General features: G+C 41.9%; 2 protein-coding genes across 2 annotated transcripts in view; one reads left to right on the forward strand and one right to left on the reverse strand.

Moving 5' to 3' along the window:
• The window catches only part of UBASH3A (ubiquitin associated and SH3 domain containing A), a 39,630-nt gene extending 36,265 nt beyond the window's left edge, over positions 1 to 3,365 (reverse strand). Inside the window, exon 1 of the mRNA XM_060235127.1 lies at positions 3,237 to 3,365. Within this exon, the coding sequence (XP_060091110.1) occupies positions 3,237 to 3,355 (119 nt within the window). The 5' untranslated portion in view covers positions 3,356 to 3,365. The remainder of the gene's footprint in view (positions 1 to 3,236) is intronic.
• A 2,504-nt stretch (positions 3,366 to 5,869) lies between these two features.
• Positions 5,870 to 20,232, forward strand: part of TMPRSS3 (transmembrane serine protease 3) — a 34,559-nt gene continuing 20,196 nt past the window's right edge. Inside the window, exons 1-4 of the mRNA XM_060235261.1 lie at positions 5,870 to 5,887; positions 12,113 to 12,257; positions 16,100 to 16,207; positions 19,393 to 19,509. Coding sequence (XP_060091244.1) covers positions 5,870 to 5,887; positions 12,113 to 12,257; positions 16,100 to 16,207; positions 19,393 to 19,509 — 388 coding nt within the window. The remainder of the gene's footprint in view (positions 5,888 to 12,112; positions 12,258 to 16,099; positions 16,208 to 19,392; positions 19,510 to 20,232) is intronic.

Below are 20,232 nucleotides of genomic sequence, written 5' to 3' on the forward strand. Positions count from 1 at the left end.
CATTTGCTACCTTCCAGTCCTCAGGAACAGAGGCAGATATCAATGAAAGATTACTGAGCCCTGCGGCACCCCACTGCTTTCCATCCTCCACTGCGAAGACTGCCCATTTATACACACTCTCTGCTTCCTATTAATAAGCCAGTTTTTGATCCACAATGATATTTGGAAATCCTCCACATTGAAAAAAAGATTTCCGCCCCCCTGTTCTGAATAGTGGGATATCACTCCCCCTCCAATCCTGTGTTGATGGGAGAAGCAGAAGCGCCACCTCAGATTCCTGGATAATCTGGCCATGCACATGTCTGCTGGTTTGTTTTTTTTTTAAGTGGGAGGGGTGGATGGCAGGCGCTAAACATTCCAAGGGGCAGTATCATGTATGAGCTTGCCAAACAGGAAAAACCCGAATGTATGTCACTTATGTGAAAAAGGGATGGACTTTCTGCACTATCAAATTAGTGCAGCATTGATCCGGGGCAAGCCGGGATGACCCTGGATGATGCTCAATTGCCAGATGTGGATGTCTGGACAAACATTTAATCTGTCAGTGAGACAGATCTGTCACCACTAATGGTACGTCTGAATTCACCCATGGTTAATTACATTCAGTGCCATCTTTTTCCTCCTGACCCTGAGCCTAAAAGCAGACTGGCACACAGAAGGAAGGAAGGTACATCTTTTTACATCATATTACCTGACTGCCAGGAAAGGCTTTACATGTTTCTTAATTTCATCTTAGGTTATGGAGCAGGATAATTAATAGTGTACCAAATCTATGCATTCCTAGGTCACATGTCATATTTTCCCCAGGATAAAATTGTCAAATATGGACATATAATTTAATTCTTATATTGAATGTGCAAGTTACCAAAATCCCATATAAAAAGGTCAGTAAAGATTAGGGGTGGGGGGGACTAAGTTCCTGAACTTTGCAAATTAAGATTTAGATTCAGGCTATCATAACCACTTGACGCAGACTTTGTGGTGTCATAACTTGGGAATCAGCTTGTGGAAGAGGTGAATGCGGATGCATCTTTATTGTCTTGCGTTTCTCTTGAAACTTTCTGATTGGCCTGCTTTTACACTGATTCATGTCACTGTTCTCTAGATTTTTATGGAGCACATGTGCACTGTTATCCTTAGCAAGCTGAGTTTTGCTTTCTGCTTCTTTTCAGACCCACACTATATTGCTTCAGGTAATTAAATCATTCCAAACCCTCATTCTGCTAGCTCTTCCTTGGGAGACATCCCCACTGATGTTGGTCAAGTGAGGTAGAATGAAACACCCTTTGTCAGACTACTTTGTGAGTCCGTGGTTCAGAGATGTTTTTAAAATTCTTTTTACACTGCAGTGAGTTTTTTTATTTTATTTTATTTTTATAACTTTGTACATAACATTTGAAAAAGAAACATGTAAATTCATTACTTATTTGGAAACAACTTCTAACTAAAACAACTCAACAATAATTGCAGTGAATTGTTGGTAGGGTTGTCAAACCCCTGGTCTGGCCAGAAGATCCCCTGGTCTTTGGGGCTCCAATCCACTGGGGAAAACCCACCTCAAACAGTGATGTCATTGTGTGATGTCTTTGACCTCTCACATCACTGACATTGTGCAACAATGCTCGGGGTTTTGGGCACACTCTATGGTTTTGTAGCAAAACCCCAGAGTTTTTGCTCAGAACCTAGTGCATCATGCATAACTTCTGAGTGCCAACATCATGTGACACACACATTGCACACAAAGCAGAAGACTCCTGGATTGGGTCCAGGATCCCCTCACTGGAGCAAGGTAGGACCTAGCAACCCTAGTCTTGTCACAATAACAACAATCTGAGTTGGCATCTTGGAAAGGCATGGTTCAGTAACAGCAGAGACCCCATGTCTTAGCAGAGGAGCTACTGCCAACTTTTGGAGCCTTCTACCTCTGCTGTACCCCTTGCTCCTCATCACCACCTGTTTATCCATTTTCTTCTCTGACATATCTGGCAGTGACAACACAAGAAGCAAAAAAAAAGTATCATCAGCTTCCTGCTATCTTACCTTCCCTTTACTTGCCCTGGAAATATGTCCAGATCAGAGGAAGTGGATGGTGGTAGAGATGGTGGGTCACATTGATGGTGCCTCACCTGAGAGCCCTGATCTTTATCATAATCATTGTCATTATCAAGCAAATTAAGATTTCTCAAGGCCCCCTGGAGCTCTATGAATTCTATGATGCTTTTGGCACAGCTCAGTGATAGAGCATCTGCTTTACATATAGAAGGTCCCATATTCAGTTCCTGGCATCTCCAGTAAAGGTAAAAGGTGATGTGAAAGACCTCTGTCTGAGATCCTGGAGAACCACTACCGGTCTTAGTAGACAATACTGACTTTCATGGACCAATGGTCTGATTTGATATAATGTAGTTTCATATATCCAGTTACTACTAAGCTTCCACTATCCCCTCCAAGTTTGTCCCCTCTTGTTAGCAGTCAGACCTTCTCCTCTTGCAGAGGGTCAGTTTATAGTTAGAATAACCTATAAACACCCTTCTTAACCCCCCCCCCCCAATTAATAAGTGCAGAACGCTTCCTGGCCCAAAATTAAACAAAATGGATGAGCATTTCACTTCCTGTATCATCAGCTTCCTGAAATGCTGGTTTTTGCTCTTCAACTTGCTGTTTTCATGGACCTCTTCAAGACTGGTAAATACTACCTTTTCGTAAAAAGTTTTCCCATTTTCACCTTGCCTTTGTTAGCTAGCTCTGTGTGTTTATTATGCACATTTTGAGTTTTATTCTTTTCTTTTAAATAAAAATCTTTTTGGTTGAACATTTATCTGATTTATTTGAGAGTTCTCTTAAAGGTAAAAATCCCCTTTATAGGTGAAGAATCCCAGTTACCCCCTCTTGCTCTTTCTCCTTAAAGCTAATTTCCCCAACTATTTGGAAGACTGCCTATTTGGGTAACACTCTAGGATTTCAGACATGGCAATTTGAAACTAGCTGCAGGTGGAATGTTGGGGTATATTTCAGTTTAATATGTCTTCAAAAAGACTCAGAAGAATTTCTTCCCATATGTTTGACAGGAAAATATAGCATTCTTTTGTGATACCCAAGGACAGAATTAAGGGTCTTTCCAAATGAGATACATGAAATGAAATATTCATGTTCCCAGAGGGTCTATTAGTATTTGGACATCTATAAACAGACAGCAGATTATTTTGTGATAGTGGAACAGTGAAAGAGGTACTCACGCTGTATGTGCTGGGACCCCAGTTGCCAAGAGAGGCTCCAGTAAGGACTGGGATTGAATTCTTCTGGTTTTGTACTTGTTCAATATCTTGGCATAAAGTGTTGTCTCTGCCTCCGCCATCTCTTCTTTTTTCTTCTGTGAATATATGCAGACAAATGTATAGTGAAAGAGAGGCAGTCTGCTAAGATAAAAAAACTAAACCTCAAAACCTCCTATGATCTGCTTGACACAAACTGATATCCTGTTTTTACACCAGCTTGTGGTTCGTAGAATGATGACTGTAAGAAGGCTGAAAGGGAAAAAGTGAGTGCAACATTTTGATGTACTAGCTGGGGTTGGTAGATCCAGTGCAAGCTTCAGATCACCATCTGAATTGTCTATTACACAATATTTCTGTGCCAGCCATTTAATTTGATCCGCATTTAATGTACCCAGAACAGTACCTGGGTCAGCATGAATGAAATAATAGTAAAAGATGTCTGTTTGGTGCCCTCATAAGAGCCTCATGCTTAAACATGCATCCATTTTGAAAGACCACCTGCTACCAGTGTCAAGGCAGGGAAATAAGCAGGGAAATGTTGGTGGGACTTATATGACAAGTCACTGATTGAGTACCTTAATCCCTCTCTCTCTCCATCCATGCAGCCATCCAGTGAAGAAAAAAAACAACCAACCCAGTTCTGTTCTCTCATTTAAGGTTCGGCAGCAGAAATATTCTGGCACTCCTTACTGCACCTTTTTTTCAATGAAATACTATGCTGGCACTAGTGAAGCAGGACAACTTCAGCAAGCCTTAGAGCAGGGGTGTCAAACTCATTTGCAAAAATGGCCAGATCTGACATAAATGAGGCCTTGTCAGCCTGGGCCATGGGTGTCATAAAATGCAATGCCAGGTAGCAGAGATATAAACTTTATAAAGGACACAGACAAACACAAAGATTTTTTAAAAGCTTTAAATAAAATATGTCTAAAACATTAGCACTCATGGTTGTAAAGGTGCTTTCTTTGTATCTCTCCCACAGAATCCAGGGAACTGGGCAAGGAAGCTCTGGCTCTTTCCTTCCTTCCCTAGGGCACCAGGAGGGGGAGGAGTCTCAGCCAATAGAAGGAAGAGAGCTGTGTGATTTGCTGTGTAGCTTTGTTGTGTGATTGAGAGAGCCTGGCAAAGCAAGCTCTCCCTCTCCCCTTCCTCCCTAAGGGAGGAGCCTCAGTCAATGGAGAAAATAGAGGCTTTGCTCTGTAGCTCCTGTGCGATTCAGCAAGCCTGGCAAAGCAAGCTGTGATACAGAAAGAAGTAAGAGAGAGAGAGATGGAAGCAGATGACAGCCAGTTGCTTTGGGGCCTGGTAGGAGCCCTCCGGGGGCCTGATTCAGCCCCTGAACCACATATTTGATACCCCTGCCTTAGAGTGTCTCTCAAGTGGCTGTCATTTGTTTCCAATATCTAAACTGGTATGGTCCTTCAAAAGAGTGACTGTGTCTGAGATCTGGAGATGTTCAAGCACCACATGCTTGTTGTATATAAATATCATGTGTTTGTTGTACATAATCCCTTCCCAGTGTGCTGATCAGAAGGTTAGTTCTGACTGCAAAGTCCACATATTGAAAAAAGGGTTTAATGCCATTCGAAAGCCCCCTTCCTCACACAAGGAGAGGGGGAAGGAGCTGGGTTTGCTATGGCAGCAGAAAGGGGAAACCAGGCAGCCTGACAAAGAATCATAGAATTGGAAGAGACCTCCAGGGTCATCTAGTTGAACCCCCTGCACAATGCAGGAACAACATGGTATGCTTTCACATGTGGTATTGGGGCTGGGGCAGAGGAAGGCCATTTAAGGATGACAGACAAAAGAGAAAGAACATTCCAAAGGTTAGGTGCCCCTGTAGAAAATGCCTTATCTGTTGTTATGGCCCATTTCACTTTTGCAGCTGGGGGCACAGATGGTAGGGCTTGGGAAGGGGATCTTCATTGGTAGGCACCCCAGATACTAGATGGAACATTTCCTATACTCCTCAATCTATTGTTCATGCTCCTGGCCACAGAAAAGCATTCACAAAAAGCCTTTTGTATTTATGGAATGCCCTTGCTAGATCCTGACATATATCTGAAAATAGACTCTTCTAAGCTTTCAGCAGATGAAATCTGCACTCTGCTCTGTTTTCAGTATTTCTAGAAGGAAGCATCTCCTCTGTTACTGAAATGTTATGTTATCTAAGTACCATCTTTTAAGCTGCCTTCTATTACATCTCAGACAGGCCCTTCTAAATAAATGAAGACATGCTCTCTAACCAAAATAGTGTGATCTGTGTTAGATGCGAAAAAGGTAAAAATGCCCACCATATAGGCTCCTCAGAAATACTTGAAACGTTTGCAAATACTATGTTACTTTCCCTGATTACTGTTAATTAAAGGAATTGCTACCTCTTTACCTTCCTGTCCTTTGGAATGATGCCATTCTAGGTTACCTGATATCTATGGATAGGTTGAATTACATCGGCACCAGTAATAATGCCTTCTGCTACAATGATTCAGCTAGCAATTCTGGATGGCTCAATGAAAATATTTCAGAAATAGGCTGTAGGATTTTTAGCTGGCTAACGTTTATAATGAAAAAAGAAACCAATTTTACTTTTAAAAATGGCTTCACTGGAAGAGGTAAGTGGAGTCAGTGGTGTGTGAGTGTGTATTAAACAGTTCCCTTCTGTCCTTCAATTGCATGTTATAGTGTGGAAAGCTGTTTCATTCAAGAGAGAGGTAATTTTCTGGACAGTTGCCATCGAAGGTTGAAGCTTCTCTTTGACATTACCTAATGAGTTTCTTTATATGGAAGTAAAGCAACATGGTTGTGTATTACAATTCAGTTGACTGTATGCCTCTTTCTGTCATTTCTGGGGTATCTCTGTGAACATCCATTAAACTGAAGTGCCATTGTGCTAGAGCACACTTCTGAAAGGGATTTCTCCTTCCAGAGGAGAAATTCTAAGATTATATTTCTAGAATAATATACATTGAAATGTTAGTTTCAGAATGGAAAATTCCAGTGTATGGGTACTGAAAATGGTACTACCAGGGCACAGTCCTAGCTGGAAATCTACCATCTGATCTGATTTTTGCATAATTTTAGTTACTGGGAAATTTGTTTTGGTTGATGATGACATTGGTAGGGAAAGGAAACAGGTTGAAAAGTATTAATCTTGTACACATGGTGTAAGTATTGCTTCTGTTATTTGGGAGGCTTAAAAAAACAGTGGGTGGGTATTTAGATTTCATTTGTCCCCATAAATCTAGGGCTTTTCTCAGGTTTGTAGAAAGAGCTGTCTCATCTGCTCATGGCTCCAGTCTTTGGGTGTAGGAATCCACAGATTTGGTTACATTGAGAATTAGATGTTTTGATAGCCTAAGAAATGCAACTGAAAAGTAAACAGCATTATCCTGTCCTGATTGCTTCAAACGCTCCCAACACTTCCAGTAGCCCTTGAAAAATGATTGCCCCCACCCCACCTACTGAGCCTATGTTCATAAAGCTTGTACATGTAGACATTCTGCACATGTAGACATTCTGCTACATCAGTTATGGGGATGGAATCTGTATGCATGTGGCTCAAGAGCTAATTTATGATGAATATGTATAGACTGCAGAGGGTGAGGCCAGTGTACTCAGACAAGGCAGAGTCTGCACATCTAAGCTCACTGCTTCTCTGTATATGGTGCCCTGAATGTTGTGTGCATACTAGCAGCAACCCAACATAAAAAAGTCCAAATCCAATGGCACCTTTAAGACCAACAAAATTTTATTTAAGGTATAAGTTTTTGTGTGCATGCATATGTCTTCAGATTGAAATAGAAGTTGTTAGTCCATATACATAGGTAGAGGATGAGCAGCAAATTAGCATACAGCTTAATAAAATTGTTTGAAAGATGCAAGGACCAAACTGAAATAACAAGCTTAGTTTATATAGTTACCATTTGTTTGGGTTTAATTTCAGGATCAGATGTACCCTTCTTAGCTGTGGAATGCTGAGAGTAATTAACTAGGCTTGCCAATCCCCAGGTCCCAGTGGGGGTTCTCCTGCTTTCTCAGGCTCCTTCTCACTCCCAGTCAGCTGGCCAGTGGGGGGAAGCCCCGCCTCCACAGCCACCATGTGCCTTTCTACCTCCAGAGGCTTCAGACTCCACTTGGAAAGACTTCCTCTTGGGACGGTGTGTCTGTGTTTGTAAGGCTGAATGGGGGCGGAGGGAGGAGGCAGAAAAACATGGCTGCTCTCAGTGGCTGTGAAAGCAGCCCAGACCCTCGGTTGATTGCACAATCTTTTCAGAGGTCGTTTGCATAGGAAAGGTAAACTTGAACCTTTGGTTGCTCTGTGTTACTTTGAAGAAGCTGGAAGTTCAGCAACTCGTGAGTAGAGATGCCAATCCCTAGGTGGGAGGGGGGGAAATGTCTGCTGGGCACTTCATTATTCCCTATGGAGATCGATTCTCATAGGGTATAATAGAGAATTGATCTGGTGGTATCTGGGGCTCTGGAGGGGCTGATTTTGAGGTAGAGGTGCCAAAGTTTTGGTGTAGTATCTGATGATGCTCCTCAAAATGCTCTCTAAGTTTCAAAAGGATTTGACCAGGAGGTTCAATTCTATGAGCCCCAAAAGAAGTTGCCCCTATACTTCATTATTTCTGATGTAGGGAAGGCATTTAAAAGGTGTGTGGTTCCTTTAAATGTGATGGCCAGAACTCCCTTTGGAGTTCAATTGTGCTTGTCACAACTTTGCTTATGGCTTCACCTCCAAAGTCTCCTGGCTTCACCCCCAAAGTCCCCAGATATTTCTTGAATTCAACTTGGCAACCCTATTACGGATTCCCTGCTATCATGCTCCAGCTTCTCTCAAGCATCTTCTTCTTTGAAGTGGGGCAATTGGCCGCAAATAGCATACAAATAGAAGAATTAGCAGACAGATGTGAGAACTAAGTCTGTGTCCGGTGGCACCTCCAAAACCAACAAAGTTCAATTCTGGGTAAGTGAGAACTGAGAGACTTAGCATATGTACATGCACACTTCTTTGGGAGTTGGAATGTTTTTTCCACAAGCTCATATATGCCACATCTGCTCTAATCCTAAGGACAGAGATTCTCACCTATTTTTGGAACTAAAGTATCCACCTGATAAAATCAAGATATAGATAAACAAAGCCAGAATGATACCCAGAGAAAACCTGTTGCAAGACAGTCCAAAAGAGACAATAACAGAACACCATTAGTGGTCACATACAACTCTCAATTTAAAACAATTCAAATGTGTCATCAGTGACTTGCAGTCTCAACTGAGTAATGACAACTCTCTTACACAAGTACTGGGTGGGGGGGGGGGGACATTTTCTTGCACACAGACAGCCCTCCCAATCTCAAACAACTCCTCACCCACAATAGTACATCCAATTTGAACATGGACCCTGGTACCAGAGCTTGCAATAAACTGAGATGCCAACTTTCATGCCACATACACCTAGACAACACGATCACTGGACCTAACAACATCAACTACACTATCTCAGGCTTATTCATTTGCTCATTTTCTAACATTAGATACACCATCAAATGCCAACAATGTCCTTCAGTTCTCCACATAGGGCAAACAGGTCAAACCCTATGCCAAAGGATGAATGTACACAAATCTGACATTCTGGTCCTTTCTGCACTAGCTGTTTGATCTTTTCTTTGTGTGCATTTCAAAGTGACCTTCTGCATTAACTACCACATTCAGTTCTGTCTTGCCACACAGTTTCTTCTAGCTTCTGCATTCATTTTGTGTGACTAGAACTCACACAGATTTCAGCTTCCTTTCTCACTGTAGTTTCCAAAATTCCTTTTGGGGTGAACCTTTTGCCAGCTCTATGTTTGAACCTGGTATCTTTTTAGAAGTAGAATGTCTCTGCGGGATCTTCGAAGCCCTCCCATTGCCCTCCCTTGTAATGTTCTCTTTCTTTAGGTTTATTCTCCCTCCCCATTCTGTTTTCTTTCCCTCCTTCTCCAAAGGCAAAAAAGAAAGATGTGTCCTCCCAGACAGGCAAACTTTAAAATAGCCAGAGAAAGCATAAGAATGAATCAGTAGATATAAAAGACTAAAGGATTTCCCCCTCCCTTCCCTTTCTTTTTGCAGAATTATGAAGGGGGCTGAATCTGAAAGATGCTTTCTCAGGGCATCAGAGTGAGGATTCCTGGTTTGGTTTCTTTAAAGGTACACTGTTCTAAGGAGCTTTCAAACATCTTAAATAATGTACTTTCAATCCATTTTCAATGCTCTTTGCAACAGGATTTTACTGTGTGAAATGGCAAAATCTACTTGCAAACAGTCCTGAAGTGGATTGAAACTGCATTATTTAGCAAATGTAAAAGTGCCACTATTCTCTCTTCTCATGCCCTGTCAAAGGAAAACACCATCAATGTTCAACCAGGATCAGCTCTCCCAGGACCGTAGCCAGAAAATTCCAGTTGTGGGGGGCAGGCCTCCCGTGCTCTCCCCTTGGCTATGGGCTTGGCTCTCCCCTCCCTTGTTAATAGTTTTATTGAGGGTGTTTTTTTTAAATTGGGGGTGGGGTTTCCCTGTGGCTTCTTTTTCTGTGGTGCTGGCTTTCTATTTGCTGCCACAGCAGCAGGAACTTTCCCAAACAGACTAGCCAACTGCAGATCCCCCACCATAGGGTGGAAATACAGAAAGCATAATCTGCAGAGAGTGATCCGAATCAAAGGCATAATGACTTCACTAATGGGATACTGTGGAGTAAAAACAGAATGTACAAAGGGCCCAAGAATCACAAAACTGAGAAACTTGTAGAACATTTCAACCTCCCAGGCACTCAATTAAAAAGGTAGTCCCCTGTGCAAGCACCAGTAGTTTCAACTCTAGGGTGACGTTGTTTTCACATTTTCACGGCAGACTTTTTACGGGGTGGTTTGCCATTGCCTTCCCCAGTCATTTACACTTTTCCCCCAGCAAGCTGGGTACTCATTTTACTGACCTTGGAAGGATGGTGGAAGGCTGAGTCAACCTGAAGCTGGCTACCTGAACCAGCTTCCACTGGGATCAAACTCAGGTTGTGAGCAGACGGCTCCAACTGCAGTACTGCAGTTTTACCACTCTGCACCACGGGGTTCTTTTTTCTGCACCACAGGCACTCAGTGGGGGACCTCAAAGTATTCTACTGCAAAGGAATTTCAGAAACAGAATGAAATGGGATACTGCTGAATTACAATTTATTACAACACTCAGGACAATGGAACACTCAGGGTTTAATAGAGATATTGGGTTCTTATCTCACTACACATGCTAAGTCACTCAGTTCTCACTTATACCCGGAACTACTTTGTTGGTCTTAAAGGTGCCACAGGACTCAAACTTAGTTTTCCCATCTGCTAACTCTTGTATTTGCATGTTAATTTTCTGCCATTCGCAGGTCTTACCAACTGCTCTGATCCAATCTCAACTGTACTTATTGCCCAGATATTTATTTACCTTCACTCTAACTTGATCTTCCAGGCGACAACTCCTCCACCTGCTTAATTATGTGTAAACCACACGGAAAACTTTTTCAATGTATTTGAAATGCACAGGAAAACTTATACCCAGAATTAAACTTTATTGGTCTTAAAGGTGACACCGGACTCAAACTTTGTTCTACTTCAGTACTAGTAGTTATAAATTCACATTCTGTGCCTAATGAGCAACATGATCAATGATCATGATTGTATGCACCAAAACACAGCCAATCCATTCCAGACACCAGGTATTATGGTCACTAAGGACTACTTAGGTGAAAACTAAGTGGTAAGCAGTGTTCCCTCTAAACTGAGTTAGTGTGAGCTAGCTCACAGATTTTTAATCTCCAGCTCACAGATTTTTGTCTTAGCTCAGGAAGGATGACCCCAGAGCACACTAATTTATGCAGTAGTTCACAACTTTAATGCCAGTAGCTCACAAAGTAGAATTTTTGCTCACAAGACTCTGCAGCTTAGAGGAAACATTGGTGGTAAGATTGTTTTAAAACACTATTTATTATTGATTTATATGATTTGTGACTGTTTTAACTCTCTATGGCTGTTTCCACATGGTAGTTTTCCTGCACTTTCCCAGCTTCATTCCCTGCACTACCATTCCCTTCTGCCACTGGAGTGCATTTTTGGTGTGTGTTTTTTAAAACCAGCAATTGCTAGGACTCTAAAGTTCTAATCATCTATTGCTCAGACTTTCTCTGATTTCCCAGATGCAACCCCCCAATATCTCCACAACATAAAAGGGCTACAGACTTACTTTGAAAAAAATTAAACCTTGGAATTCAGAGAAGGCGGTTGCAATAGATCTTTTGAATGGTGCCTTGTTAAAAAAAACAACCAGAAAAATACCCTCCCATGTGCATTGAGGGGGAGACAACCTATTTAAACAATTGCATGCTAAGCAGACCAGCAGCACAGCAAGGGTGGGAATAGAACTCTGTTAGGCAGTGTGAGAAAGTGCATGTGTGAAAAGCCAATTGTGCTGTACTGCACTATGAAAAGAATATGGTGAAGCAATCTGTTATGAGCAAGTTGCCATGAGCAAGTTGATGGACTGATAGTCCACCAAAACAACAAACCAGTCCACTATTTGTGACCAGCGAACAGGACATGAGCTGAACTAGAATGTCTTTGAGCATCCCAAGACTTAATTGATAGGATTTTTCTGGAGCAGTCTCATGGAGGCTAATGAAAATTGAATGGTTGTTTTATGTTTATCAGAAAGCCAATGCTTTCAGCTATTAAAAGGCAGTCTAAAAAACATCTCTGTTGAGCAAGGAGACAGTTATTTTGCCCTGATAGTGCACTGTTTTTTGTATATATTCTCTGTTGGGTCAGGTCCAAGAAACCGATTCCAGTCCTGGATCTGTTGAAATTGTCTCTGCTATAGAAGATCAATTGCCAGAGGTAGACCTCTGTGTTTACTACAAAAAATTGTTCTGCATACAGGAAGCAAAAGAAGATTCCACTGAAAATGAAAATGGTAAGGACATGTGGTTTCCTAATACTAAATACAAATATGGGCTCTGAGTCTCTCTAAGCCTCTTTTAACCCTTGTATGTTATAGAGAAGGAATTCAATGTGCTTACAAGCATTTCTATTGCTTGTGGAAGCTTCATGAACAGGGATATGTCAGGGAGCTATAGAGAGATCAAGCACATGCAGATTATTAGCTGGAGACTTATTCCAATTTAGAGAGTTTGAAATGTAATTTGGTTTCTTATTAAATAGTATAATTGTTATCCCATTATCCCCTAGAGTATAGGGGACAGAAATCCCAAAATGTAACTATATATATATATATAGTTACATTTTGGGATTTCTGTCCCCTATACTCTAGGAATTAAATGAAAGCAGACAGTACAAATAAAATGTAATACTTTATTAATTAAGAAGAAGAAGAAGATATTGGATTTATATCCCGTCCTCCACTCCGAAGAGTCTCAGAGCGGCTCACAATCTCCCTTACCTTCCTCCCCCACAACAGACACCCTGTGAGGTGGGTGGGGCTGGAGAGGGCTCTCACAGCAGCTGCCCTTTTCAAGGACAACCTCTGCCAGAGCTATGGCTGACCCAAGGCCATGCTAGCAGGTGCAAGTGGAGGAGTGGGGAATCAAACCCGGTTCTCCCAGATAAGAGTCCGCACACTTAACCACTACACCAAACTGGCTCTCCTTTTTAAAAATTAAAAAGGAGTTCGCCCTGTGGCACAGAGTGTTAAAGCTGCAGTACTGTAGTCCTAAGCTCTGCTCACGACCTCAATTCGATCCCTGGCAGAAGTGGGTTTTCAGGTAGCCAGCTCAAGGTTGACTCAGCCTTCCATCCTTCCAAGGTCGGTAAAATGAATACCCAGTTTGCTGGGGGAAAGTGTAGATGACTGGGAAGGAAATGGCAAACCACCGCATAAAAAGTCTGCCGTGAAAGCAACGTTACCCCAGAGTTGGAAATGACTGGTGCTTGCACAGGGGACCCTTCCTTTCCTAGCCATGTTAGTCTGTTGCTGCAAAATGGTAACAGAGCTATGTTTTGCGAAAGCTTATGCTACAATAAAATTTGCTAGTCTTAAGGTACTACTGGACTCTTTACTATTAATTAAAGGCTGATATTACCAAGGTCTCTCATGCTAGAAGAGGGCACTGTGCTAAAAGGTACCTTAATGGAGCAGAAACATTATGAACAATAGTTTCAGAGCCTTCAATGCATGAACAGACCAGTTTGTTTCTTCAGCATTTTTACACTGGTTACTGTTTCATTTAATCTATCATGTTGCCTTGAACAACTTCATTAATTTACCATTCTACTTTTGTGCCTAAAGTGCAATCAGCTGCCTATTGTCCTGCTAATCTGCCTCCTATTATTCTGCAAATGACCTAAAATTGTTACAAATTTCTGTGTGTGTGGCTGACAGAGGCTGTCATAACACACACGCGCGTGCGCACGTGCGAAGATGGGGAGCAGAGAAAGAGGCTAGCAAAACAGAGACTTTACATTCCCGGTAACACAGGCCACAACAACACTGAACCTCTAGGCTGTTTCTGAGGGGTCATAAATTGTTCAGGCCCTCTATGTCTGATGGTGTTAAAATGAGGATTAGAGAACATCTTCAGTCTACTCTCAGCAGAAGCACCAAATCTGACATCCTCGATCTAGGTAGTTTTTGGTTAGAATATTCTGGCATTATTTGAAATTTTGAATGTATATTGTACAGTTTGGTGTAGTGGTTAAGTGTGCAGACTCTTATCTGGGAGAACCGGGTTTGATTCCCCACTCCTCTACTTGCACCTGCTGGAATGGCCTTGGGTTAGCCATAGCTATTGTAGAAATTGTCCTTGAAAGGGCAGCTGCTGTGAGCGCTAACTCAGCCCCACCCACCTCACAGGGTGTTTGTTGTGGGGGGGGGGAGAAGAAATAGGAAATTGTAAGCCACTCTGAGTCTCTTATTCAGAGAGAAGGGTGGGGTATAAATCTATAGTCTTCTTCTTCTTCCTTTAATTTCATTTTTTGGTATTTAGTACTTCTAGGCTGCAATCGCACACACTAAATAATGCACTTTCAATGCACTTCCCAACTGGATTTTACTGTTTGAACTGGCAAAATCCAATTGGAAAATGCATTGAAAGTTGATTGAAAGTGCATTATTCAATGTGTGTGATCGCAGCCCTAGATTCTGGATGTTGTTGTACATTTGTGTTAGTCCAGAGTTGCAGAATAACATGGAATTTGCCATCTTGGAGCTATATAGAAGTAACATCATTGTCATGCATATGTATTTGCTGAAAGTCAGTGTGGGATTCTTTGTTGTTGTTGTAAAATAAAATAACAGTAGTTCTGCTACCTGAAGTGAAAATCACATCTGAGAAATGAGGATCAGTTTAAAAAAAAAAATCTTCCAGGTAATTTTATCTTAGGGAGTTTTATTTGTTTGCTAATGCTGTGCAATTGATTTTATGAATGAAGTATGTAATTTTAAACTGTTATTAGTCACCACATTGCTATTATAATCCGGTTCACAAGTTACAGTGAACATACATAAAACCCATGTAAAAGGTACACTTGATTTTTCCTTATATGTAATTCTCATGTTAAATTAAGTAATTCTCATGTTGCATAATTTACATTCAATGCATGTACAGCTCAAAGTGTGATTTAAAACCCATACTTATCCAGATATTGGTTCCTGGCTTCGTTTGTAAAGTGAACATGTGTTGGCTAACTCAAAAAGAGATGTGCACACAAGCCCACAGGATGTACTTGCATTCATAATATTATGTGAGCAGGACTATATGGTTTTTGTGCAAAACTTTCATGAAATCATTGTAGGAATACAGAGGAGATACACTAGAGAGGAAACAAGTATATCATCATATTTCCAAGTTTGATAAGGCTGTCAACCAAGGGCAAATCGGCCAAGGACAAATCAGCCAAGGGCAAATCAGGAGGAGTGAGGAATCATACACAGTTCTCTCAGATTAGAGTCTGCACACTTAACCATTGCACCAAATTGGCAAGAAAAGAAGAGTCCCTTTGGCATCACTACTCATTTCTGCCCCATTCAGGATTTGAAACACCCGGTCATAGTGATGGCCATTTGTGCCCATCCCATCCAGGACTCTGGCAGTCAGATCCAAGGCATTGGCAACTGCTCTTGCCCACCCTATCCAGGGCTTGAGCAGCTAGCTTCCAGCAGTGGGGCAGATCTTGCCTATGTTGCACAGGATAAGGGCAACCCCTTGCTTGGCCCTGACCAGGAGCCAGTTGGACAAGGAACTGTGTGATGCATGTCACCCTCAGGTAAGAGCCTGGTCCCCTTTGCTCCCCCCCCCAGGATAAAGCAGCAGCCCTGATGCAGCAGTGGATCTCTCTTAAACTGCTCCTTCTGGGTGCCTCTCAGGTGATGGCAGTCCTGGGAGTCCTAATAAAGGAATTGCGACATTTTCTGCCCCTTCATTATTCTTCTTTGCACCCCACTGGTGCTACTGCTGCCCATCCTTTTAGCCTTCTTTCCATTGTGGCCCTTGCAGTGGTTGGCCCTAGAGTGGGAGGGGGTAGCAACAGTGCTTCAGAGGACTTTTGCCCAGGACTCCAGAATCATTAAGATCACTCCTGGTTCTGATTATCCTAAGAAAAAGGATCACACAGGTGCTGGAGAGGGGGCAAAGAGAAAGACATACTATTTGGAAAGAGCTGTACTGTTTTGTAATACATAAACATGGACTGGGAAGGAAAGCAACATCAGAGAATGAACACTGAATACTGTTCAATGTTTCCAGTGTGAAAGCTTGTGTTGTATGGCTGCTGTTTCTCACTTTTCTGTTTCATTTCCAGGAGAGATCCCAACACCTGAGTGCCATTCTTTAGTTCCACTAAGGTTGCTTCCTGTTATCCTTGCCTTATTACTCACCGTGATCATAGCAGTTGCCATTGGCCTGGGTTGTGAGTATGAATAACTTATTTATTAGGTTCTAAATTACCAGTCACAACTTTGCATTTTTCATGAGTCTCCTACTGAGAATAGGATCACCCTGCTGCCAAAGGTTTAATATTGAAATAAAATAAACATTGGAAGATCTATAAGAAGTTGGTATTTAAGAAGATCATTGGCATAATCCACAGTATGAAGACTGCTGAAGCACTTTGGTTAAGGACTGGTCTAATAATTATTACCTCCTGCGCATGTCAGCCACTTTTTATGCTGGTTTTTAGCTACCAGTGCCACACGTGGAGACCATTGTGTATAAACATATAGAACTCTGGGTGTATGGCAGATGCTACCAGGTTCATATGGTGCTAGTGGTGCTGGCGGTCAGACATCACTTCTCAGTTTCCTGCACTACGAGGCCACAAATTTGAGGAAGCAACTCCAGGCTTTTAAAGCCATGACATAGACCAGAATCATCCTGGTCTGAGGAATCAGATGATCCGAGAGAGCTATTCATCACATGCCATGGACTTCTATAAAGCTCTAAAATCAGGTGAATTATTTCAATCTGATCAATTTGTTGATTAAGAAGATCCTAGATAAGCCCTCTCTGCCAGCCTCCCTCCTGTGCTCTTAATAGAAGAAGATGATATTGGATTTATATCCCTCCCTCCACTCCAAAGGGTCTCAGAGCGGCTCACAATCTCCTTTACCTTCCTCCCCCACAACAGACACCCTGTGAGGTGGGTGGGACTGGAGAGGGCTCTCACAGCAGCTGCCCTTTCAAGGACAATCTCTGCCAGAGCTATGGCTGACCCAAGGCCATGCTAGCAGGTGCAAGTGGAGGAGTGGGGAATCAAACCCGGTTCTCCCAGATAAGAGTCCACATACTTTGCCTGCTTTCAAGCCAAGGATGATGGTGGCTAGGGATGGCCATGAACCAAGAAAATGCAGTTTGATTCATGGTATGCAGCATGCCCAGTTCACAAACCACAAATTCTCATGGGCTTTTAGGGGATAAATAAATTGGTTCAGTTTGTGAGGTTCATGATGCAATACAATGCCCCCCACCAGCATGCCAGAGACACCAAACTTACAGGAAATCTCCAGCTGACTCTCCTCTGTCTGCCCTCTGTTTGGTGAGGATTGGATTTATGAGGTCCAAGTTATGGTCCCCCAAAGAAAGTTCCCCCAAAGAATGTTTTCTGGGGAAATGACAGTGCAAGTTCAGGAGGTTCAGGAATGTATAGAATGGATTCTGTGCAAACTAGAGATAACAAATTCACAGGGGTTTCCATCTGACTCTCCTCTGTCTGCCCTCTACATTTGGTGAGGATAGGATTTACAGGATCCAAGTTACAGGTTCCCCAAAGAAGGAGACTGGGGCTTCGATGTTTTCAATGGAGGGGGGAAAACAGCAAAAAAGCATAGGCAAACTTCAGTTTGCAAATCAAAAAACCAGTCAAAATTCATCATGAACTTTAGTTTGTGAGCCGGTTTATGCCCATCCCTAATGGTGGCCTTTGCTGAAATTTGGTCAAGGACACATGTTAGCTTATTGACTTTTTGTGAGCTCCTAAGTATGTTCTTTTTAAATTGCAATATCAAGTCAAAACCAGTGCATGCAAGATTTCACAGCACTGCTTTGCCAAATGCTGGGAGATTTAAGAGGCACTGCCTAGGGAGGGTGGAGATTGGGAAGGATGAGATGTCAGTTCTGGGTGACTCTCTAGGCTGCCTTTTTATAGTGTCTATAATTATAGTGTCTATAATTGTTACCACTGAGACTGGGGAAATTCCTTAAAGTGTCACTATATGGAGATCATTTTCTTCACCATCAGTTCCTCAAGGCCAGGCAACTAGGGCTGGGGGCAAGTAATTTCACACCCTGGAAAGTAAATGGGAGGCCTAGTATATTAAGAGGCCTACACGTGCTGTAAGCCTATATCAAACTGCTTCTCTGTCTAATACTAGTGGCTAGAAATTAGCATAAGTAGTCATTATTCAATTATAATAAATTAAAACATGAATCAAAGGGCGATTTCCCACACAGCCTACCGAGGAGCGAAGACCCTCCTCACCGCACAGCGTCTGCTCGGATTTTCCACCAACTGCTCTGCGGATTCAGGAAGTGCCGCACCTTTTGCGTTGCTAATGTAAACTAGGGTTTTAGCGATTTCCATTTGAGACGCAAAAGGTGCGGCACTTCCTGAATCCGTGGAGCAGTTGGTGGGAAATCCGAGCAGACGCTGCGCGGTGAGGAGGGACTTCGCTCCTCGGTAAGCTGTGTGGGAAATCGCCCAAAGACTCAATAAATTAATGAATTTGTTTATATAGTGAATTGATGTGCCACCTTTTGTATCAAAAGACATCCCAAAGTAATTCACAGTGGAACATGCTCCCAATTGACTTGTTACAATTCTGCAGGGCCTATACAATGGAGTTGTTCCGCCAGGCCTTCAATAGAGACAGCAGATGTCCAATGACATCGGTCTCCCCTGCATCAGCCTCCATGATGCTCTGCATCAGTCACCATGATGCTCTTATATCAACTGTCACTGGGCATGGCCAACTTGATTCCATCTTGATTCATCACCCATTCCAGCATGGGGTCAGTGTATCTAGTATATAATTAATTGCTGAACTGTCCAAAGTCTCGCCTTCCAGAATTCCATAAACTAAGGCTAAACCTCTGCCCCCCTTTCCCATTTTCAAAACTGATCTCAAATTTTTATCTCTTCTATATTCAGTTCTCATTAGGCTGGTTTTACGTTTTCCTTTTCCTTTTGATTTCACAAAATCACTTTCTTGTACATACCTAGCAAACATGCAAAGACCTTGTCTTGAGTTGCTGCTTTCATAACTGGCCTGGAGACAAGCAATAGTGCTATAAAAAACAGAGATTGTCGGTCTGTCTACACACACAATGAAAATCTTTATGGAAACTAGGATTACCATTACCAATGTGGACGAGATGGCTAAACTTTGCAATGCTACTGGTTTAGAATGGTGTTATTAATTAATAGGTTTAACAACATTGTGTAGCAATTAACATATTACCTTCAGGCATTATTAATACAAAGTTATGTTTTCATTAATTCACCCAACATGAATTGTGTTCTAAAGTATCTTTTAAAATACTTCAAGATAACCAAAGGTTTGACCTATTAACATGGACTGGTTTCTTCCATTCTATCAGTATATTTCAACTGTACTGGAAGATTTCGGTGCAGGTCATCTTTTAAATGTATCGATCTGTCAGCAAGATGTGATGGTGTCTTCAACTGTAAAGATGGAGAGGATGAATATCGATGTGGTAAATTTGTTATTATGGATTATTGATAATAATTCCCCCCAAAACAGAGTTTTGCCTTCAGACCCAAGAGTGCATTCAAATATTATGACTACTTGAAAAACAAAAAAATGCTTGCTTATTGTTCATGGAATCATTTTTTTGTATGTAGCTTAGTTATTACTGCCTACAAAAGGGGGTACACACGGAGGGCAATTCCCAGGTCCAGGGATTTTCTTTGTTTAAGTCTCTGTATATTAACTTTTTGAATGTTTAGGGTAGTTTAAAAGAACATCATACAACACCTCATAAATGCATCAGTTACTCCTGAGTTTGATGATCCCAAAACAAGGAATGATTGACTGTGACAAATGTCACTGAAAAGTCTAACAGAATGTAGAAAGATTCATTTTGATTGATCTATAGATACAGATCATCTGTCATTGTAACTAATGCCCTCTCTGTCCTATAACCATGTCTGAAGTAAGACTAGAGTGGGCCAAGGAATTAGTTGCTCGGGGGGCTGATAGGAGCCCTCCGGGGGCCTGATTCAGCCCCTGAACTGCAGGTTTGACACCCTTGGCATAGTGCTAGTTATACTGTACATGTGATTCAGTTCTATGCTATACAGGACAGTGCCCAATTTGATTTATTTAGAACATTTGAACATTTTTATCCCACCCTTCCTCCAAAGAGCTCAAGGCACTGCACTTCTTCACTCCTCCATTTTATCATCACAACAACCCT

Source organism: Heteronotia binoei, chromosome 3, assembly GCF_032191835.1.
Source record: "Heteronotia binoei isolate CCM8104 ecotype False Entrance Well chromosome 3, APGP_CSIRO_Hbin_v1, whole genome shotgun sequence".
Taxonomy (NCBI): domain Eukaryota; kingdom Metazoa; phylum Chordata; class Lepidosauria; order Squamata; family Gekkonidae; genus Heteronotia; species Heteronotia binoei.